At 46.3% G+C, this 24,069-nt stretch overlaps 1 protein-coding gene across 4 annotated transcripts; it reads right to left on the bottom strand.

The window, feature by feature from the left end:
* Positions 1 to 148: 148 nt before the first annotated feature.
* kat6b (K(lysine) acetyltransferase 6B) lies at positions 149 to 23,717 on the bottom strand. Of its 4 annotated transcripts, none has more exons than XM_030098953.1 (17): positions 23,418 to 23,717; positions 20,497 to 21,355; positions 16,648 to 16,756; positions 14,517 to 14,632; positions 14,216 to 14,297; positions 13,547 to 13,676; positions 11,342 to 12,306; positions 10,026 to 10,147; positions 9,106 to 9,218; positions 8,834 to 8,975; positions 8,534 to 8,695; positions 7,895 to 7,988; positions 6,061 to 6,292; positions 5,603 to 5,762; positions 4,881 to 5,177; positions 3,782 to 4,073; positions 149 to 3,674 (listed from the first exon to the last, which is right to left on the bottom strand). In XM_030098953.1, the coding sequence occupies exons 2-17, from the start codon at positions 21,112 to 21,114 to the stop codon at positions 844 to 846; spliced, it is 6,465 nt and encodes a 2,154-aa protein (XP_029954813.1). In that variant the 5' UTR covers positions 21,115 to 21,355; positions 23,418 to 23,717; the 3' UTR covers positions 149 to 843. The 4 variants fall into 4 exon arrangements, with proteins under 4 accessions (XP_029954813.1, XP_029954817.1, XP_029954816.1 ...); XM_030098957.1 differs by having other exon boundaries at positions 12,251 to 12,306; XM_030098956.1 differs by lacking the exon at positions 23,418 to 23,717 and adding an exon at positions 22,048 to 22,196.
* Between the last annotated feature and the right edge of the window lie 352 nt (positions 23,718 to 24,069).

The following is a 24,069-nucleotide window of genomic DNA, read 5'->3' as shown; positions in this document are numbered from 1 at the left end:
AGATATGCTTTGTTATTTTTGACAGAAATCAGTCTGCTTTATTAAACAGAAAGCTGCCTCAAGGAGATCTGTTACAAAAGACTTCAGAATTATACATACATAGCAATAAAACCTCTCAAACCAAACAGAAAACAGGACTAAGTTTACATTTTTTTACATTATTAGAATTAACAAAATATAGTTTCATCTTTCTCCCTGGGAAGGGAAACCTAATAAAGGCCAGATATTTTTAAAATGGCTTGCTATTAAGCACAACACTTGTACAGTACTACTCAATGCACTGTCACTAACAGAGACTGAAGCATGCTAGTTGTCACTTTACAAAATAAGTACAATAATTTAAATATACAAAGGCATGAGTATAGTACAAACTAATTGTCAGCACTGTTAGACAGGTACACTGAACAGGTTCAAACAGCCACTATTTTCCACTTGTAGCAGGCACATTAAATGGCTTCATTTGAGGCTGCTACACGACTGCAAGACCACCGATGAAATCTCTACCTCTGAGCTCTGAACCCACCTGGCCTAAAGACACATCAGAGACACTAACACTAATTAAATAGATTTTCATCATAACGATGTAAGGCTTCCCATCTGGAGGAACAAAAATACTTCTTTTTTTTATTTTTTTATTTTTTTTGAAACATTAGCTTTAAAGTTTACTCACTGATGAAAATTTTTGCATTCTTTCCAAGTGCTGCTGCTGGTTTTTAGGTAATAAACAATAAGAAAAAAAAAAAAAAAAAAAAAGAAAGAAAAGAAAAGAAGACAAGGCCCGATCAGTGCATCTTTAAACAGCAAAAATGCACATGAGAAGAACCAGCTCAGTCCTGCGGAGAGTTACCGTCTGATAAAAGGCCCCTTCAGGGACTGCTTGGACATGCCTGTGTTCATGTAACCATGGTGACCAGCTGGAGTGTACACCATGTTGCCATGTGGTGGAGCCTGCATGGGCTGCTGGGGGTATGGCTGTGTTCCCATCATGCCCATCTGCATAGAGTACTGGGGTGACTGGTTCATATAGGCATGGTTGCCATGGTAGCTGCTGTTCATCATGGGCTGGCTCATGCTGTAGCCGTTCATGGCGTTGAGGGAGGGCATGTTCATGGAGTTGACGTTGTAGCCCGGCGCCGGCATGATGTTCATGCTCATGTTCATGCGCGGCATGGCGGCCAGCGTCCTGGACGGCGCCTGCATGGCGACAGTCTGCGGCGGCCGGGCGTACATCTGCTGCTGGTGGTGCGACAGCGGGGCCGACTTGGAGCGCGCCGAGATGTGATTCTTGGAGGCCATTTGGGGCTGGATCCGCTGCGACGGCGGGATGCCCATGTTGCGCTGCAGCATCATGGGCGGCGGCGAGCTGAGATTCGGGGGCGGGGTCATGGTGGCCTGCACCTGCGGGTTGGGGACCCGGTGAGGAGTCTGGGACAGGGACACCAGGCCGGAGTGCTGCGACGAGAGCGACGGGGTGTTTGCGTATGACGTGATGGGGTGAGAGGCCGAGTGGTTGAAAGGCAGCGAGTGAGGGTGGTCGATGAACGTGTTGGTGAACTGCTGCAGCTTGGCCAGGCTGAGGCCGGACGACTGGGAGTAGTGCCCGCTCCCGTACTCCCCCTGGTGGTTGATCCTCTCGTAGAGGGCGAAGTTGGGGTTGCCCGACTCGGGGATGTCGGCCAGCTGCATGGTGGTGGTGAAGTTGGTGGGGATGGCGCACTGGGCCATGGGCTGCTGCTGGCCGTGCTGACCGTGTTGATTGTGGAGGCTATGCTGGGCGTGCTGATTGTGCTGGCTGAGCTGATTGTGCTGCAGGTGGTGATTGTGATGGTGACTATGCTGGTTGTGGGGATTGTGTTGACTGTGCTGGGTAAGCTGATTGTGATGGCCGTGCTGATTGTGTTGGCTGTGCTGATTGTGGGGGCCGTGCCTGCTGTGGGCGCCGTGTTGACTGTGTTGGCTGTGTTGGCTGTGCTGGCTGCGCTGGCTGTGTTGACTGTGCTGGTTGTGCTGGCTGTTGCTGGGGGGCCGCTCCACCACCACGCAGCCCTGCGGCGACTTGACGTTGCAGTGCGGCGGGGAGCTCAGGCTGTTCTGCTGAATCATCCCGCAGCTGCCGGGGTTCACGGCGGCCATTTGCTGGCTGACGGCGCAGCTGCTCTGGGGCAAACCGCTGGAGGGGATGCTGCCGTAGGAGCAGCTGTTCTGGGAGGGGCCCGCCCCGCAGATGCTGCCCCCCATGGTCGAGTCGTAGCTGCTTGGGTTCTCGTAGTTCTCCGTGGTGCTCTCGATGCTGCCCAGGTCGCTGAAGCCGCTGTCCACGACCTGCTGGGAGTGGTCGGACACCGACGGCACGTCCATCATGGGGCTGGTCTCCATGTTGTGGAGCGAGGGCACGGAGATGGCACTGTGGTCGGGGCTGATCTGAGTGTAACCGCTGTCCAGGATGGAGACCGCCGGGCTGCTGACGGACCGCACCGACTGGCTGGGGTGGGACTGCGCGGAGGAGAGGGGACTGCTGTGGTCTGACTGGGGGCAGTCGTCCAGCGAAGTGAGCTGGGGACTCTGGGCCACGTGGGCGAAGGTCTGCAGGCTCCTGCAGGGCTCCTGGCTCTCCACGCAGTCCTGGTAAACACTCTCTCGCTCCGTCTCCTGTGTCAGCGACTGAACAGCTTGGGCCGTCTCTGAGTCAATCTCCGCGCAGACTGGGGGATCCTCCCTCAGCACGGGACTGAGCGCCGGCCTCTCTGCAGGCGGAGGCGGCAGCTGATCTGGACACGGGCTGCTCGGGGTTTCTTCTTCTGAGTCGGAGTCTGCGGGATTATCAGAATCTACAGCTGCTATCGAGGCCACGGCCGCCTCCTCGGGTTGGGCCGTGATCGCTGTCGTTTTTGGAACGGCGTCCTGGATGCCCTCTGCGGCAGCCGGTTCTTCTTCACGGCCCAACGCTGTAGAAACCTGCTGACTCAGCTCGGAGTCATTGTCTTCTTGCGGATCTAAAAAAGGTGGCGGGGCTTTTGGTGCGTCTTTGCAGGCCTGCTCGAACTCCTCCGTGCTGCTTTCGGGACACACCGGCTTGTTGTGACTGTCGTCTTCATCATCTGCGTCCTGATCCTCCAGCTGTGCCCTCTGCTCGTCCTCGTCCTCCTCTTCATTATCGTGCTCCAGCGATGCGGCCCCCTCGGTGCTGTGCTCCACGTCTTTGGCCGGGGAGTCCTCTTCGCGTTCGCTCTCCTGCGCGTCGTCCTCCGGCGGTTCTGGTGAGTCCTCTCTGTCCGCCGGCTGAGGGGATGCCACGCCGGGTGAGGCGGCGGGTGAGCACACCGGCGAGGCTTCGGGGGAGCTTGATTTCTGCGAGCCGGGGTCGGCGGGACTCGGGGGCTCCGAGGGGAGCCGCACCGGCGTATCCGGACTGGCCGAGCCCCTGTCCGCCTTGTCGCACTCGTCCGCGCTGACGATGTCCTCGTCTGGTTCCTCTTTAGCCTCCTCGGTCTGGATGTGATGCTGCTCTGCCTCCATGGGCGTTTCGGGCGGCGTGTAGAGGTTCAGCTTGAAGCCCATCTTCCGCTCGTTCTTTAGCCTCCACTTAGGAGGGCCACGCTTCACGCCCTTGGGCCAGCCTTTCTTCCGTTTTACTGGACGAGGTTTGCTGGGTCTCTTTGAGAGAATGTCCGCTCCTGCAATTCAAAAGATTGATTTAGAAAACAGCGGTAAGTCATCTCGTGAGGAATAATGTGTATAAAGAGGATGTGTAGTGCATTGACACCGGCAACGACGGAAGTACCTTCATTCCAGCGTTCAAGAGTGCCTTTCTGTGCATTTTTCTCCAGCCTTGGGCGACCTCGCCGCCGCTTCACCGGTGGAGTAGGTGTTTTGTCCTTGTGTGCCTCCCCCTCTTCTTCTTCCTCCAGCTCACCCACTCTGCAGGTGCGCTCGAGTAGGGGCATTGGACGCTCGTCCTCCGAGTTGTCGAACGGCTCGTTCAGCACCTCCGTCGTCTCGGAGATGGTTTCCGTTGTCACGCTGCTGTTGATCCGTTTTCTTTTGCGGCCTCTCTTCTTGAGAACGATATTTCTCTGAAAGCCAATGGAAACAGGTCTTAATGCCTTTGGGGTGGAGTAGTTTTGTCCGAAGTGAAAAACTAGGCCACTAGGTGGATGACCTCCGTGACGCTTCTGCTCGGAGCGAAAAATGCTTAAACCACACTGGAAAACTAAATGTTTGAGCAATGCAGCCTAGTGTGGAAAACCACAAATGAGAAAAGCAGAGTAAGCATAAACCACAGTCTATATTTTACATTCTCCAGTCATTTCCCACTGGCTGCCTGCGACTGAGCCGCTCTCCTCTCCAAAAATCCTTCATCAGAAGAATGTGAAATCAATACTACAACTAATGCACTGAATCAACTCCAGCAGCCACTGTCACTCTTTTTTCTGGTTTCCAGCCTGTTTTCATTGAAGTAGGTCTCCATGACATGATGTTGCCAGCTGTAATATTATCTCCAGCACAAGGGGGCAGTGCCATATAGACAGAACAGATGTGAGAGGCGCGGAGAGGGCAGTAAATTAACCATGACCACTGACAATAGTACAAGGTTTAGCCTGCACTGTCTCGACACCAACAGAGAAAACACAATCTATTATCTCCAGCTGCAGGCGCACGGGGAGGCTCCAGATGACAGGAGCAAACCACAGAAACCTACAACAGAACTCATGCATATTTATCAAACCTCTCCATCTCATCCATGTACACAACACGGCCCTTAATGAAGGAAAACATCTCGATATAGACTCAACTCCACTCGGTTCTAAAATAAAACTCCACACCAGAGACTCGCGCAGAGGAAGCGAAGAGGATTCACATTATCCAAGACTAAAAGTCACCTTTCTCTTGGCTGCGAGCATCGCGTGGGCTTTCGTCAGGATTGGTGGAGAGCCATCGGAGGCGTCAGAGGCGTCGGAGTCATCGTCGTCGTCGTCGTCGTCATCGGCTTCGTCATCGCTGGCTTCCTCCAGCTGCTGGATGCGCCTGGTCCAGGAAGGCGCGTGTCGGCGCTCGTAGGTCCTGTAGGGAACTTTGCAGTGGACCTTGGTGAGGGGCTGCCGGCTGCCGTGAGTCATCATGTAGCCCTCTCTCTCCTCCTTCTCCCAGCAACTGGCCTGCTCCTTCAGCCGCTCAGCCTGGTAATTAAACAGACAAGACGCATTATCTCTGGGAAAGGCGGCGCGCTCGGATTCAGCATCTGAGCAATGAGGCTAATGGGAAAACAAGAGATCGGAATTAACATCATGACAAATGAATCACCGCAGGTTTCTCCCGATAATAAAAGCACCATCCTGACTGGATGTCTGCTTGTCATGAAGAAAACATTCCTGTTAAGCGACCGTGGAAGGATTGCATTTCATGGAATATTCAGCACTATCAATTATGTAGTGAACTGATTTAGGGCAATTTTGCACAACATTAGATGCCTGCTGACAGTGAGAGTGCGTTTCCCATTAATGGCATCTATTTGAACTCCCCGGCTAATCAAACAGATATTCACTAACAGCATCGCAGGCGAGTGTAAACAAACAACCCATGTGTCTTGAAGGAAGAAACCCACATCCATCTCTGCCTCTCTCTCCTCCTCGGACAGGACGGCGTTCAGGGTGGTGGACGGCGTCCAGCGCAGCGCGTCTGGGTCCACCTCGTTCCGACGGGGGTTCGCCCTCAGTCTCTCTATGTGCCGCTGAATCAATCGCTCTCTTCTGATCAGCACAATCCTGAGTCAAAGTGAAAAAAATAAAATAAATCTTTTTAAAAAAAAGCACGCCACTTGAGATTTGAAGCAGTACACTGTGCAGACAGGAGGTGACGGGCGGTTGAATATGAGCACAAAGACGAGCTCTTCGGGACAGCAGGTGCTCCATGTCCTTGGGGGTGCTTAACCTGACTTACTTCTGTCAATATTCAGCGGCATTAATGGATATGCTGTTAAAAATACCCGCTGGCCTGGATAAGTCAGACGGCACACGAGAAGCGGCGGCGCGGGCTGAAGGGGACCGCGGCTCGGAGACTGACCTGCCATCCTGTCTGTCAATCATGCCGAGCTGCTGGAGAGTAGCGGCGATGTCGTGCGGACACATCCCAGTGGCCCTGCTTATTCCTTTAACACTGATGTGTTTATCTGGGTGCTTATAAAGGTGCTCCAGTATGACACTTTTCCAATATGCCAGGTAGGATAAGCGACCCAGATCTGACAGAGGCTTCTCCGGGGAGCCGGCTTGTCCTTCTTGCCTGGTGAGAAGGTAACCTAAAAAGACACAATTCAAACAAAACAGGAAAAAAATAAATAAATATAAAAAAAACAAAACACTTCAGTCAAGCCAGAGGCTGCTGGTGGGTTATTTTAGATTCCAATTCAATCCCCTCCCGTATGGATTATATATTCATGTAAGGATGTGACACCGAACCGTGGCTGGGATTCACCTTCAAATAGCATAAAGGGAGGAAAAAAGGCAATCAGCTTTCCACTCCTTCAACCTCTGTCAGAAGCTATGATACACGCTGGCAAGGGCGACAGAGGGGGGTTGAAAGAGGAGTAAAGACGAAACAAAGCGACAGAGCGAAACAGAGAAGCAGCTGGATGTCATTGCTCACAGGAGACTGCACTTAGCAGAGATAACGCACAAAAAAAAAAGAAAAAAAAATTAATACTAATATGTATCTGTGTGTAATTAGTTTTATAGCAGCCCTGTCAAGGGTCATCCATTATGAGCGGCACGAAATTAATTAATGTCTTTTAATGTGCACCCACAACCGAGAACCAAACAAGCAAATCTAATCACCAAACAGTGAACACATAATATTCCAGTAATCACAACAATATTCATTACTAAAGCTAAGAAAAGGGGGTCTGTGATAACAAACACTGAGGGATGAAAATTCAAACAAATTAATTGGAAATGTAATTTTTCCACTCGGTGTCACTTTACAAGTACATCATCATTAATAGAACAAAACAGAGCAGCGACAATCGGCGATCTGGAGGAGAACATTCTTCACACACAGACGCAAACCGCTGTGCTCTCGGAGCTACCTGAGACAAAGTGTTCCTCTAATACAATCCAATATAACAGAAAATCTTAATCTAAACAACTTCCAGCTCCAAAGCTACATTTTCCAATAAAGCCTTCAAAGAGCTCACAACTCAGCTGTGTTCAATCTCCCTTAATCCCCGTCTTTGTTATCAGCACACTCTCAATATCACAGATCCTCTCGCATCTCTGTGTCTCAATGGTTCCCAAAGTGAACAGGAAATCAAATGCTCCATTACCGCCCGCCTCCCTGCACTCGGTTCTCCTCCTTCTCCTCCTCGCACACAGACTCGGCAAAGAGACAACTCTTGGAAATAATAAAAATGCGTATAATGACAAAAAAAAAAACTGCCTGCCTAAACACAGAAATCCACTCTAGGCAGCAACTGTTTTCATAAGTGGACCACAAGGCTTTAAATATTGTATGTGTTGCATTTACAAGACAAAAAAAAAAAACATGAAAGTAGCATCAGTGCTTCTCTCAAGTCAAAAAGAGAGGATTGAGGTATTTTCACATGGAAAAAGCTCCTTAAGCCGGAGCCTGGGTGAAAATACCACTGGCCATCTAATAATGTAGGCAGCCACAATGCTATGTTTCTCGCTCCTAATCTTGTGTGATTGCCTAAGCACTGTACATGAATGCTCTTGATTAGGCCCCTTCAAAGCCTTAACAAAATAACAGCACCTTGCCACGAGCAGCAAATTCACCCTTTAATCTGAAATTGTGTGTAAAGACCGACAAAAAGGAAAAAAAAAAAAAAAAAGGAAGAAAAAAAAAAACAGAGTTAGGTGGTCTGAAAAGGCATTAAGGAACTTACTGAAATCAATAAGGAACCTTCCAAATCCTTGCCTTTGGTACTGAGGCATGATCATTATGCAGGAGACATTGTACTTCTGCTGGCAAAGCTTTTCCTGAGGGAAGGAGAAACAGATCAAGTATGTCAGAGCTCTGCTGAAGCTGGCAATTTACTGCACCTGCCATTGTCCTTGTCTAAAGGCGTGCACGTGCACACGCACGCCACACACACACACACACACACACACACACACACCGGGTAATAACTCACAATGCAAAGTATCACTGTGAGAATTCGACGCCGCAACTACAGATTACTTTCATTACCAGTTAATCTCTCCGTTATTGCGTCTGATAATTCCCGCTGTTGTTTAGTTTGTCTGAAAACTGTTTCCTAAACCCCAGAGATGATCTCAGTTCAGAGCAGGGAAAAAAAAAAAAAAAATTTCCCCACATTTAAAAATCTGAAACAAACAAATGTTTGGCATTTCTGTAACTAATCGGAGTAATCAGCTCGGAATTTGAGGACTACCGCGAATAAGCTAATACATGACGACGAAAACGGACAAATTACGGCATGAACTTTCTGTATCGGTATCACCGTTCAGAAATGATTTGTGGTATTCTTTCATTTCCCATAAAATCACTCTGTAATTCTTACCTTGGAGAAATAGCCCACAAGATGACAGCCTTTCTCATCATTCTTTGTAAGTATGTAGAAGAGGAAAGGCTCCACATCATAATACAGGGTCTTGTGATCCAGGAAAAGCTTGGCTAACAGGCAGAGGTTTTGGCAGAATAGTTTGCTGACATTTCCATCAACCTAAACACGGAATAAAAAGAGCAAGAGGACACTGTTCAAACAGTTCTCATTTTTCTCGCTCCCCTCCCACCCGGGCCCATTCAGCGGGATCTCATGCAGCGGAGAGTTATTGCTTTATTGCTGTAAAGGGAAGCTGACCTCAAATACGGAAAGGTTGTCCTTTCTGTAGATTTCATTGGCTGGCGGGTGGAACCAGCCACACTTCTTTGTGTGTCTCTGGAGAATGTTTTTGCTTCTCATGTACTTCAGACAGAACTCGCACAGATAAAGCTTTTGTAATCTGATGAAGACAAAAGGGGAGAGCCGCCGTTTGCGCTTCAGCATGAAAGGCTTCATAATGGGACGCTGAAATAAATGCGGCGCCGTTAACAAAGACGCCAGTGTTGCTAGTCAGGATAAATCAGCGTTACCTTGAATATTCAGGCGGGTAAGGTGACGAGTACCAGGTCTGGATCTCATACTTCCCAAATTCAATGACAGCGGGGCACCGAACGGAGTCTGTGTTCCTCAGAGATCCGGTTCTCTGGGTAAAGATTGAACAAAGGCAAATTGATAAATACAGTGACCCAGATAATTCAATGTGACTGTGCCTCTCATCACAAGCCTGAATAATTGTATTTGTACAATTCATAAGAAAATCGAGCTTCACATGTCTCAAAACAGATCACATAATTAACATAACCGAGTTTCTCCCGAGACGAGGATAACTGTCTGGCTTTCAGTAGTCTGTGACTTTATAACTCTGAGAGAAAGCATTGATTTGTATTGTAGCTGTTTTAAAAGACTGCACTGTTTAAAAAGTCTGAGATCAACGTCAGTTCGGATTTTGATAAAAGAAATCCCATGTGGGGGAATACAAAATCTAAAAATTAAAACAGAAGACATTTTCAAGAAGAGGAAGACTTCTCCTGGACCAATATTTTCTTAAAATATTCGGTCTTAAAAACCTAAAAATGACTACAATGTCTACTTGTGGATGGCAAATCAGGCCTGGAGATAAGTGACGGTAACAGACGATGAGGAGAAACCAGAATAATATCTTGGAATGTCAGACTAAAACAACAAATTCGTGGCCCTGCTGGTCAGCGCTGTGCTGGAAGGAAGGACATAGTATGATAATGCGAGGCTCCCGAGATTAAAATTTTATGATAAAGTCCTCAGGAAAATAAATAAATACTGGAGATCCTGTGATTTATTTAGTATAAACAAAGCAGGCTTTTTCATATTTACTGGACTGGTTCTTTAATTTTTTATCATGTCGAGCAGTTCGATACTGAGGGTGTTTGGACTCGAAGCTGTCTGAAACGGCGTCTGTCTCTGTCGTTTTCACCTGGGCTGCGATTTCCTGAACCCGTGCGAACGTCTCAACGTCCTCCTCCGAGACGTGATCTCGACACATGGCCACAAAGTTGGTGTGGGCCTCCTGCTTCACACGCAGCGCGCCGCTGTGGTCTGTTACAAGCACAATAACACAACATCAACACATCAGACAAGCCCATCAACACCGGCCTGTTTCACTCAGCCGCGGCTGAATAATCTCATAAATGCATTCTATGCAAATGTGCTTATGCTGTGAGTACTGCTGCTGAGCCTGTTTGAGGCTGTGTCTCTGAGGAATTTCATAATGTATCATCTTTGCATGTTTATATGAAAATCCCTAATGTAATGAAGTGAAACTAAATCACTCTAATTGCGTAACCGCTTTCATGTGCTTAGTCATCCACCAAGACAGTTTCCCATGAATTAAGAAGCAGATGCAGTGAGGGGAGCGAGTGTCGACATGAAAAGCGACTGATGCTGGAAAGCAGGCAGTAATTTCATGAAAGGCATCAACACCACGACTTTAACCACCAAAACAAAAACCCATTACAAGTGGAAGTGATGTGTCATTAACATATTTATGGGAATGTGCCGTGGTGTTTGTGCAGGATATTGTTTGGAACTTCTTGAAACATATATCCCTCTGTTTGTACAACATGTGATTTTTTTTTTTTTTTTTTCAAACTGACTTCACTCCTGAAAGACAGTGAAATGTAAGGGTTACTGCACTCCTGGCTATAATCATCATGTCAGCTCTGAGTCAACTTGGGTGGGTGAATCACTGGGTTTGTGTGTGTCTAATGACCGCTGGAAGTGAGGCTGAGTGGAGACAGTGGTTTGGAGATGTGAGGGTGGGATGAGGAAGAGTGCAATGCGACTACAGTTTTCTAACGAGGTGTAGCCATCACAACGTGTACGACGACTGCAGAGGGTCAAGGACAGAGCAGGGGAGCGACATGGGTGGGTGGGTGGGGGGGGTTAGTGGGCCATGCACTATGACAAGAGCGAGAGAGGATGGAAGCCACGTGAAATTCCGCAGCCAGGTCGAAAAAAAAAAAAAAAAAAAACGCAACGAAAACTGTGTTAACACAACTCAAAGGATTCAAATTAAGGAAGAAGATTAGTAGTCTGTTAGAATGCTGAGGCTGTCGTCTCAAAGAAAAGATTAGCTGTAGTCTGGAGGAAATAAAAAAAAAAAGAGAGAAAAACAGAACTTGCGAAAGTCAAGCTTGAAAAAAAAAAAAGAAGAAGAAGAAGAAGAACAAGAAAAAGAAGCTTATAGGTGTGGAGACGCAGGTCTTGGCTGGAATTTCGAGCCTTGCTTACCATGATTATTCTCAGGCTTAATTCTTCCGTCTGTCAAGTCTCCCTTTCCTGGTGAGGGGGCTCCCTTCTGAGGGCTCACTTTATACCTCAGCCTGCCTAGTGTCCTGTGCTTTTTAAGGAAAGGGTTGCGTTTGAAATGACTGACCATCTTAAACGGGTGTCCCCTGGGCCGGCCTGGCCCGGCAGATGTGGAGTGTAACCTATTTTTATGAAACTCATTCTTTCCCAGTCGCCGGGGTCCCGATTTGGACGCGTGGGGAGAATCCTGCTTATGGGGCATACGCTGAGGCGGGGCGTAGCAAGGTAGTCTCTTTTTCCGCGACTGTCCCTGAGTGGTAAAAATGTGGGAGAGTCCGTCAAAAAGTCCCTTAAGTTGGCTGCGACTGCAGAGGCTACCCAGGGAGGGGACACTCGACTGGCTGGAAGAGCTCTGGGGCGAGTTAGCAGAGGTGGAGCTGCTGGACACCTGCGAGGGGGGGCTAAGTCCCGGCAGGGTGGGAGCGGGAGGCGGTGCAGAGGGCGGGGGGGTTATCTTTTCAGAAGTGTCAGCAGCAGCGGAGGCAAACGGCTCTGGTGGCTTGGAAACTATGGGCGGACCCTCGTCCCTAGAGCTTAGCGCTTTGGCGGGCAACTCGACGGATACAGCTCGCGAGCGGCGGCCCACGGGGGAAGGAGTAAAGAATTTGGAAAGCCCGTCGATAAGCCCTTTGGTTTTCTTGTTAACAGTGAGTGTGGCTGGGGTGGAGGTGGGCGTGAGGGGGGGAGTGGTGGTGGGAGTGGAAGTGGTGAATTGGGTGGCGTCGGCCGCGCGACACGGGCCCGCCACGGCCAATCTGTCTCTGGGGTCCTTCACAGATGCAGCATGACCAGATGAAGGTGTGGAACAGACGGTAATCTTTTGACCCCTACCAGGTGACCCCCTTCCTCCAAGTGCTACCATGGAGCCGTCACCACTGGTTACAGACCTGCCGGGGCGAGAAGAGCAGAGTCAGGCGCAGAAACGTCAGCTTTCGTCGAATCTGACGACAATAGACGATCAGGAATTTTATATTTCGATTATTTTGCTTCTCAACAATTGTTTTCCTCTTAGTGAGACCTTAATAAATCAATACAGGTGTTACTTCAGGCATCTAATAATAACAATAAAACAGAAAACAATTCAAATGACCACATAAACTCCAGGATGAGAGAACCACAAGTCCAAAAATGCAAAGTTGTTTTTGGGTTTGAGGACTCGCTCCTGCAGCCATGAATTCACTCGGTATTTATTATTTCAGAAATATATTCACAAGACACACTGAAAACACAGGAAAATATGTACAAAAAAGTAAATAAAGCTGCATATATTGTGTTAGCTCGGCTCGCTGTAAGGCTTAAGAGCAAAATGTATAAATCATGAAAACGTAAATAAGTTTCTTACATTTATTCAGTTTGTGCTCACTGTATTTTTTTTTTTTCTGTAAAGGCTGCATTCATTACTTTTATAACTGCTGGATTTTCCAGACTATGAATCACACTTTCAATTGTTTGGTTGGTCATGAGGCTGTGGCTCCGTTGGGGGTTTGATCCCCGGTCTCACACTGCAGACATGGTAAAGTTCTTGAGCAACACACTGAACTCTAAATTGCTCTCAATGGAGGCTGAGCTCCTTCTATGGCAGCCGTACCGTGTGTGTGTGCGTGTGTGTGTGTGTGTGTGTGTGTGTGTGAGAGAGAGACTTGGCAAGGTAAAATGCTTTGAAGCTGCTCAAACTATGGAAAAAAGAACAATGCAAGTGAAGTTAGGAAACCATTTGTGTATCGGTTGGCTGAGGCCGGTCATGTGACTTTCCAGGAAGTCTTCAACAAAATTACAAAACGTTCTGATGTATTCTTGTGAAATAAATAGTGGAAAAAGAAGCAGGTCCTCTATACCAGTGAACTGTATGTTTTCAAGACTCATTCTTCTGCAGATCATGGGACTAACGCTCAGGTGCTGCATGGAGTCTGAAACAACAGCAAGTCAGTGTTGAGGAAGACAAGCAGCCTCTGTTTGCTGTGATGGATATTTTGCATTGACCAACAAAGCTGCAAACATCATTTTAACTGTTTGGATAAAAGTGCAAACAGCGTGTCAGCGTTGCTCCTGTGTTGTCGAGTCTTTACAGCAAACCAAGTAAACTTTAATAAAAAAAAAACGAGACAGCGCAGATGAAAGCGCGCTTACATTCTTTGTTTGAGCTTATTTCTGGGCCTTCCGATTGGCTTTGCATATCGACGTTTGATCTGATCGGCTTTCTTGTGCAGCAGTTTCTTCCCGTTCTCCTTTGGCCTGCAGACTTGGCAGATCCAGGTTCCTGGAGGGCGTCCAAAAAATGGAGAGAGAGAGAGAGAGAGAGAGAGAGAGCGGCGTTTGGGCGGGTTCATCAATTCAGAGGACATACAGTACATTCATTTGAAACATTTCCTTTAATACGGAGAGCTGGCCAGAATCCCTCCAGCTCACAATGACAATCAATTACTCAGCACAAAGCGAAAATCCATAAGAAAAACATTGGGTCAATTCTCAGTCCGGCGAAATAGACTTGGTGTCAGCTTGTTGAGCTAAGCTATGTGACTTGTATGAATTGCCTGCCAAATATCCTCCTACAGTACGTGCACCATCATTACAAGCCTTGCTGTAGGGTCAGTACTGTAATCCAGAGATAGCGGATCTCCCCGGGGATGCTGGAATAATTTGATATGCATGCAAAGCTCCTAATAAGCCACCGCTGCTTCGCAGCGTGCTGAGTGACAGCCCCAAACGGCCGTCTGCGGAAAGAAAAGGCTTTGAATTGACAGCGGAGGGTGGTGGGGGGGGGGGAAACAGAGGAGCCAGACAGTGTAAACACCTCACCTTTTGGCATTCTTGAAAGCGGCGGATCGCAGCATTCCATGTGAAAACCCCGATCACATGAATCACAGAATAGCATCTCATCCTGAAAGGGAACAGCAGGCATGTGTGAGGGATGTCCCAGCTGCATGCATGTAACCCCCCCAACCATCAATGAAAGTCTTTAAGAAAAATAAGCCCGATTGTACACAGGAGAGGCTTAACAAATCTCGACTAATCCTCTGGGATGTACAAAATGGGATCTACCTTCAAGCCAACCGGCACTCAAAATGGTGTGTTGTTAAGATGTGTGCTTTATACTCACAGCGTTTTTCCCCTGTATTCGACAGGAGCTGCAGGTTTTGCATTCAATACACTGCCACCGTAATCTCTTCACATTTGAGGTTAATTCGGGGGAAAACTTCAGACACGATGGATGGCCTACAAAATAATCAAAAACAAAAATTAGCATCCATCTTTTCTTTTTTTTTTCCCCCATCTGTTGACTGAGCTACAGACAAGGTTTACCATTATCTGAGACAGCCCAGTTAAATATTAACATATTACATCATTAAAAACAATGGCGGGCCTGTACGTCCGCGACACTCCCCTCTCAGCCGCCACAAGTCATGTCTAAAAACAGTATGATCAAACATCTGAGCCGCTAATTACAGATAATTTGATCTTAATGAGGCAGAAACAGAAGCAGCACTCATTCTAATGGAGGCCGATCCATGAAAGTCATGTAAAAGCTTGCCGTCTCTCTCACCCGGCACCCTCTCATGGTTGTAAAACAGCTGTTTTACAGTGAGAGCACAATTTGTGTACACTACGAGTGGTTAATGAAAACCACCTCGACGCTACTTAGTCAAATTTGCGCTATAAAAATGTCACCGGGAGAACAATTCCTTACGGCATTTAAAATAATTGTTCAAACATAAATGACTCCTTGGCAGGGGTGATTTTTTTTTTTTTTTTTTATTAATGGGGGGTTCGCAGTTTTCTTGTGGAACAAAAGAACACTAAAAGAAATGCCAACAATCTGCGGCGGGGAAAGGGTTGATCTCTGATCTGCTATAAGTGGAGTGCTCTATAAACCGAACCCGGGGAGAGCAGAAATGGCTTGCTTTCAGATTCTAATGGTCACTCGACGCGTCCGCACCTCCGAAGGTTGTCCGGCAATTTGTATCGCCTCAGTCACTCAATTTGAGCGTTCGTGCTTCAAATGGGTCTCTAAAAGGGAAGTGAAAATATAAAGGCAGGATGTGACATCTGCCTAACCAACGTGGAGAGCTGCTGGTTCCCAGGCTGGAGGAGTTGATAATATGCGGTACATTGTGAGAAGGAAGGTTTTTCTTTTTTTTCTCCCAACATTCCTTTAACTTGTACTCTGCTATAGCATTAGCATTTCCTGCGATGCGATTCCAGGAAATGAAACAGAAGAACAGCTTTTTAGTAATCTTGACAAATAACCAAAAGGTAGATACTGCTCAAGACTGTTCAGCTACTTGTTAATCTTCTTGAGTTATTTTTTCCTGTTTTGTAATGTTATCCTCTGATCTAATGGGAAATTCTTAAATATCTGAATTTCTATGTGACGGACGTGAGATTTCAGCACAAACTGTTTATGTCAAAGCTTCCTCTGATCAGAGTACGCCCCCCCACCCCTCCACACCACCCCCACACCACCCTGATCTAAGCAGCAACAGAGAGCACAATCTATTTATATCCCTGCACTCCTGGTACAGAAATTCTAGAGCACGAGTACCACCCAGAACTTTCTGACCCTGCACCAGTTGTTGTATATCAGGTAGAAGCCACAAACAGGGTTAACCTTTAAAATGACTCACGGTTCATGTTTTAATCAAGACTTTCCTCCAAACAGAGGTTACCAAATCAGGCTGAAGGCGTAAATCAACAAGTCGCAATATTTAGCTTGAGATAAACTACACAAACACTTCAGGTTCAGTGTCTTCAGAATGATTAAAGCATATTATTGTTTACACAACTGAATGAATTCACTGCTGCAGCAACAATCTCACCAAACAGATACAGCTGAATATTTACATTTTATGCTTTGGCAGTTTAAATTGTAATCTCTGCTGCACAAAAGACAGACTAGTCTGTGACTTAAAAAAAAAAAAAAACAAGGCACAAAAATAACTACGAGTTGTGTGTACGACTGTAAAAATTACAACCACATCTTAAAATATTGTGATTATGTTTTGTGCATTTGTCTGATGAGTTGGAATTGAGTTCAAGACAAACTGATAAATGGATAAATGGATGACAAATCATGAAAAAATATAATTTTTACAATGCTTCCATAATAATTTTAGAAAGCCAATATTCTCCACGTACATTGGTTGTTTCTGAGCTTTTTGCGTGACATTCTAACCGGCCGTGCGGTCTTGTTTACAGAATGTTACGGCCTGTGAAAATGTCCGGCAACTTACCACTGCTCCCGCAGTCTGCACAGGACAGAAGCTCTTCTGGCCGTTTGTCCCGATTTGACTCTTTCGTTCCAAGACAGAAACTGCATATTGGGATGGGGTCGACCCGGAGCTGGGTGGGAACACAAACAGAGACAAACTGTTTAAGAAACAGAAAATGGGCACAGGCTGCGTATGTTACTGCCTGGAAGCCTGTTTGTTTTTGGTCATTTAATCTTGTGGGGATTTCTTGAGATCACTGTAGTTGCACTGCTGGTTGAGGCGAGGACATTTAAAAAAAAAAACAAAAAAAAACTAGCGTGTGGATTTAATGAAACAGCCACAAAAATATCAGCTGGAAGTAAAAGCTCGGAGAATGAGTTCTCACAGACTAGAAATGAATAATAAATGAATCTCATCCTCAGAGATATGCTGCATTTGAGATCCACCTCCTTTATCCATTACATCTGAATGAGTAAGTGATCTTAGTAATCGTAGTTTAAGGGCTTAATCCAATTCTTAAAGCTTGCACTCCAGTCTGAAAGGATTAACCAGCATGTAATCAAATTACCAGAATAATAAAACATCCTCTCATTGTTACTGCCATGATCCACTGTAAATGTTGCAAGTCTCAGAACAAACACTCATTTAAAGGCTTACGGTTAAGTTCAGAAGAAGTAAAATATGAGCTCAAGGTTTAAGAGGATTTCCACATTGATCACTCAGAACGAAGAGAGGCCGACTCCACAGGCAGAGCAGAGGAGGAGTCAGCGGCATCATTTATGTGCAGCAGCCGGTCAAAAGCGATGGAGAATCTGAGGCTGAAATCGAGGCCAGACAAAACTCAAGACAGATGCAATATGGCTTTAATAAAGTTGTCCCCTTTAAATATGAGATCATATTCAAAAAGTCAATAGAAGAACATCGCTTCCTTTTCTGCTTCATCAGTTCTTATTGAAGAAAAAAAAAACACTGAGAGGCTGACAATAAATGAGCCACCTCATCATGGGTTTACACACTAAAGCCTCGCTGATCGACTCCTTCTTTAAAGGCCTCTCAGGGATGCAAACATTTACTTCCTGGTTCCTGTTAAACACAACAGCATCACAACCTCGACTTGAAATTTGCATCGTCTAAATCTGCCCCAGTTCTGACCTCATCCTGACCTGTATCTGAATTTAACGAGATGCTTCTTGTTGCTTTGGTTTCCATTCATCAAGCCGCACCAGACAGGAGCGTCCTTTCAACCCGTCACACCATCCAAAACTGAGCCCCAGGGATCAGAGCGGCAAGGACTCAGCGGCGGTTTGGTCTTTGTTTCTGGCTGTTCCTGGCTGTATCAATTAGTCGTTACGGTGAGGGGAGGCGGTTTACTGCCACATCAATGATTACTCTATTTTCCAACCTGCCAGGTCAATATTTGAAAGTGGGCGCTGGCATTAGAAGCCGACTGCAGCCGACACTGATGTGATTATGGACATAAAAACATGCGAAAAGCTAGTAAGTAGTGAGGCTACAAGTAGGATTTGACACTGGCTCACAGGTAAGTTATATAAAGTCTACAGCCTGTTTTTTGCAATTTGACTTGAATATATGTGGACGTCAATGACAGGAGCATATTGAGACATTCTGTGACAATTTAATGTTTTAATCCGATCTGAAAATGTTGATCTTTATCAGCAGCAGTTCTATATGCAAACTCACTATTTTCTATCCCAGATTGCACTAAGTTAGAGAGGTAAACTCTTTTGATATTAGAAAAAAGTTGTTGATTAAAAGCTGCGCTACTTTCTTACTACTAGAAGAGGCATCTGACAAAAACACCCAAGTGCTGTGAACACTTCAGTTATTACTTCCTGTTTATGCAGAAATGCAGAAGGCTTTCTTTTTTTTCATGGGTAAAGAAAAAAGTTAGATCTCTTGACGAGCGCCTTAGATACATGTGAAGCTAATGTAAAGCTTGAAAATGTTCATCAGCGTTAATGTGCAGCTTGTGTATCCTCCTGATGAAATGCTCAGAGCAGAGCGATGCTCTTTTTTTCGTGATGTATAAGTCTTAATAAGGCTCCATGATGCATTCTCTATTGACTGAGCAGTAAAGTCTGATCCAGGAAATGGATTAATTTCCATTAGGAATATTCTTGGGCCTGGTGATTAAAACCAATAGCAATCTGCAATCTGCGCGGCACAAAGAGATGTGAAAATGGAGAAACAAACACAGCTGAAGAGATGCTGATGATTTACTTGGGGATTCTAAATTAAGTACATTACAGGAAATTATGCTGCTTCAAAAGAGCAGGCTGTCCTGAGTGAGGGGGTGGGGTCCTATTAGAACACTGCTGCTAGAGAGAGAGAGAAGGAAAGAGAGAGAGAAGAGAGAGAGAGAGCTCAAGTGGTTGCATAACACAGCAGGAAAAAAAAAAAAAACTCTCATTCCTTGCCTTTGTTCCTGCCAGAGTCTCTTCAGAATCTAATAAACTCTAAACCAAGACTGCTCTTTTTTACCTCAAAGTATCTCTTTTTCTCGGCGCGCACGCACGTACAAGCGCGTGCGCACACACACACACACTCTCCCGCTCGAGCAGACAGAGACGTCTCATCCTTTGAAGTGAACGGTAAACCTGGACTTGGCGAGGTGATGTCATCAGGCCGGGAGCAATAGGTTGAAATGTTCCAAATGGAAAACAGCAGGCCTTCCTCGGCGATGAGAACCATCGCAGGACACCGTGTCTCTAAACACTTCTCGGTTTCACTTTTGGCCTGACCACAGACACAGTCACAGTTGTGGCTGCAGTATCAAGGTGTCGCTTCCTGATTATTCACTGTGAAACTGGCGAGGAGGGAGAGGTGGCGTCTCTGTAGCCCGACGCCGCTCGCCGCTTCAGCTGCACATTTTGTGCAGACCGCACTTTGTCTGCGGGAGCCTCAGCAAGCCATATTCAAAGAAGTCTTCACAACAAACTCTTTAGACGACTACGTGCTGCACTTTAGGCTACACAATGAGAGCTGTTTTCCATCGGGCTCTCCACTGCACTTCGCAGTGTCTTAAAATTGCAAAGCAAGTGCAAAATTGCCATCATTTTACAGACATTTGTCTGCAGCATGCATTAGTTCTAAGCACCAGTAAAAGAGATGCAATCTCCGCAAACTCTAAACCACCCTAAGGTGCCAAAAAAGCAGTGGAAACAATGCAACCTGGAAGTTTGTTTATATGCCTTTATTTCCTCTCTGGACCTTCCCACTCGGCACAAAGGTCATAACAGCGGCACATTCTCTTCTCCATTCTGTTCAATTTTCTTTAACCCCCTTTGCAAATTACCGACAAAATATCACAATTCTCTCCGCTAATGCTCTGAAACTCAAAAGACAGCCAGCCACATCCTTTAAGGTCATTAGGATAGGGTTACATAACCTGTGGGAAGCCTACAGCAGACTGCCTACCACACACTGTCAGCATGACTTTCTGATTATCCAAGCTCTCTTATTATGGAGACCAAGAGAAACACAACCCCCAAAGGGACACACTCTAGATGGCGGTGTTTCTGACCTGCCAAGCCCGAGTCTCAAAGATTAAGACCGCAATCGTAAAATTTCTATTGAGCAAATTCCCCTCGATGGAGGCCAAAATTTCACCCTTCCTGCTTCGTGGTGAGATCATATAAATGCTATCATTAAAGTTCCAAGAGGCTCAAACTTCACCAAAAACAAAACTGTGGTCTGAGTTGGAGATTGGATTACACATTACCAGCACCATCAATATTTCTGATGCAAGGGTCATGGGGTTGTTACTTTTTGGGTGGTAACAGACAGAAAAATCAGACTGCATGGAGTAGAGGTGAAGGTGCGACAGTGTAAGGGCCAAGTCGGGAATACCTGGTCTCGCTCATGAGGGAGGAGAGTCACCGATGACAGGACCAAGTGGGAAGCGTTTGGACACCTGGAGCTCCTTCCCTCCACGCCGCCGTGGCTGAGCTTGTAGCGCGGGCCGTTCTTTAACAGCCTGCCGTTGTTGACCGACCGCTTGGCGGCCAGCCGCAACCTCTGCCGGAAGGCGGGGTTGTCGATAATGTTTGAGAGGTCATTCTGGTTCCTCAGGTACCTCTCGATGTTCTTCAGTGAGGAGCCATGGGTATCATCCAGGCCTTCGATGGCCCTCCTAAGTATTTTATTCCAATCAATATGGCGCAGATCAGTTGAATTCCATATAGATTCCTTTGATGGCACAGATGTGTTTGCAGGCAAGATTGATCCAACTCTTCCGGGATGTCCGGGGTCCTTGTAGGAAGCACTCCCCTTATTAGTAACCTTGAGGATAGAGCCATCATGAACACTTAATTCCAACTGCTCAAGGACTGTTTTCTTGTCCAGTCCATGTGACGTGGCCACCGCATGACAAATTCTCTCCTCGGAGGGCCTCTGCTTCTGCCTTTTGATTTTCTGTATTGCTTCAAGAATCCACTCCGTGTACAGAGGGTTTGCAAGTTTTACCATGGTTGAACAATTAGCCTCACAAAAACGTGATCCATAAAGATTCCCCTCTTCTGTTGCTGAAAAATCGGTACATCCACATCCTTAATAAGGTCAAAAAGTTATGTTCCACAACAGCATCCACACATTTCCTCAAATCCTGGGAGTCTGACTGTGAACTTGAGGAAAAGTTGGCACTAGTAAATTCCACAATGGTGTTTACCAGCTGACCTTGAGCTGGATTTATTGAGATCCCAGAGCAAATCTAAAAAGGAAGCATAAAAAAAAGGAAAACAACAAATTGGTCAACATCATATGGCGTTGCAAAAGTTGCATGCAACTATTTCATCTTTTTCACATCATATAAACATGTCATGGGCACATTGCATGTAAAAGACTGAGCCAGAGGAATGCAGGACTTTTAAGATGTGCTAAAACATGAGAAACAGATGGATCAAAACAGATGCAGGCGCTGTCATGGCTGCTAAAGAAATCAGAGTGACTTAATCCATAGTCTGACACCATAATCCACACAGCAGAGCAGATGTCCATTTCAGAAGAAACTGGGGAGTTTTCAGGCTATGACAGGTAGCTAGAAACTTCTGGAGGGGAGAGTGGAAGCAATCTCAGGAATCATTCTCGACATTAAAAGAATATAAATATATATTTTAAAAAAGATTATATTACAAGTTGACATTTATTCCCTGCGGCACGCCGTGTTCCTGAACACCTCGGTGAAGCGTCTCGTTATCTAACCCGGGAGAAGGAGACAGAAATGAGGGGGGAGAGAACCGCACGTAAAGTTTTTAACCGTTAGTTGTCACACGTACAGTCCAGAACCTTCACTTCCTGACAGCTGCCGCGAAGACGTCCGAGCCGCGTCCGCCTCGCCCGCCTCGCCCGCCGCCGAGCCGCGAGAACCGGAGGAGCGCGCCGGTGGAGGAGCGCGTGACGAACCTGGAGCGACGCTCCGCCGGAGTTGAGCGGATAAATGACAGCGCTGCCAGCATTACTGATGTCACCTAAACAGTCGCCATTTTGTTACAATGTTGTAGTTTACATGAATCCGACATGACGCTGATTACAATCCAATGGAGTCTCATTAAACCTCACCTACACTAATGTGCCCTCCCCAGCAACTTCAATATTGGCTGTAAAGACAAGATCCGATTTCTGGTTTGATAAAGCACATGTCAATCTTTATGTATGAGCGGAGTGTGAGCGGCACGGCACTGGCTGCGTGATCTGTCACTTCCCTCCATTGACCCGCCTCTTAAGGTGCCTCCGCTGATCAGCCGATATCATTCACCTCCAGCGCTCCTAATATCTCCGCTTACAGCCCGAAACCGGGCGACGGGACATTATCGGGGTATAAACACACGATAACGCGCGTGAAAACGGCCGCGGGGCGATTAAAACGACGTGAATATTTAACCCCGTTCGCAGGCGCTTAACACCGGCCCACCTTTACTCGCATTCCTCCTTGAAACAGTTGGTTACACTTGAAAGTGATTTGGATCATTTTAGACTTTAATTGGCTGTTTGTTAAATCTATCATTTGTTTGCATAAAACCCGCAAAGGCTCGCTCGTTCGTTTTAAAGTGGAACACGCAGCGTTATCGTTAATGTTGTCGTTTTTAAATATTATTTTAATAATTCCAGGTGGCATATTCAAGACTCCTGCAAGGCAAAAAAAAAAAAAAAAAAGAAAAGAGAGAGCTGTCGCCTTTTTCCTCTCCCTCTTTATCTGCCTCCTTTTCATTATTTTCCCCGAGAGAGGATCCGCAATCCTCCTGATATTCAACATTCAAACTCCGTGAAACAGACACCGATAAACCCTCGTTACGTTAAAATGCTCAAGGAATAAATAAAAAAATAAAAAGTGTTTTTTTTTCTCTCTCTCCTGCTTCGAGTCCGACAGAGAAACAGTGAACGTCCCGTGTTGCGCCGCGCAATGATGGCATGACCTCTTTTATCACCATTAACTATCAAATATTTCCAATGAGGACAAATAGTGAGCCCTGGAGGACTAAAAGACGTCCGGGGGGGAATACAAGTTAACACGGCAGCTGGGAGAGAGGAGCCCCCTTCATCACGTATCGCTGCTTTCTCCGGCTCCGCTCTCATTTTCCACGTTATATTAGGAAACGACACAGCCGTATTTATCACCTCTTTGCACCGTTCAGTCAGATGTTAACGCGCCGATCTCGTCCGCCGAGGAGGCACAACAAATTAAGTTTCATGCAAGGATGAACATATAACTAGTCAGGAGAGGGGAAGAAAAAAAGGGGGCACAGGCTACCGTAAATATTTGCTGGGTAGTTTACCTCTTCAAGTTTTCCCCCCCCTCGGATACTCCTCTTCATTAGCGGGGAGACGTCGATGGATAAAGCGACATATCCGAGCGATTTGGTGGGATTTGATCTCTTTAAACGAAGGCTGAAAAGCTCGCGCCGAGACATGGAGAGGACCTGATAACAACTAATTGAAAGGTTAATCTACATAGCAGCCTGTGACAAAGTGGTACCCTCCCCCTTCTTCTTCTTCCACTGTAGACATCCTACTTCAGTGTAGTGGAGCGGACCGTCGCCCCTTTAGTGCGCTCCTACAATGATATTGTCAATTTCACTTTTCCCCCCTCCATCAACACATCCAGTGATGAGCCTGGAGGAACAGTTTTCTTTTCTTTTTTTCTCTCTCTTTTTTCTTTTTTTTTTTTTACACTTCATGTTTCCAGTGGATCAGCCTCGACAGGCTACATAACATTTTTATGTCGTAACACCCTATTAACATCAATACCCTATGGGCATTTTAAACTTCATTTATATGGAGTGCCATCCTCAAATATGATTGATTCTGACACATAAATCCACACTTTTATATTATAATTTTTTTTTTTTTTTTAAATAAGCTCTTTTGGCCAATATTACCGGCAGCCATAAGGGATATTCTACACTAACACCCTAATCTGTTAATTAA

The sequence above is a fragment of the Salarias fasciatus genome, chromosome 8 (genome assembly GCF_902148845.1).
Source record: "Salarias fasciatus chromosome 8, fSalaFa1.1, whole genome shotgun sequence".
NCBI classification, from domain to species: domain Eukaryota; kingdom Metazoa; phylum Chordata; class Actinopteri; order Blenniiformes; family Blenniidae; genus Salarias; species Salarias fasciatus.
Note: the sequence above shows the minus strand (reverse complement) of the source record. Positions and strands in the feature narration are given on the sequence as shown.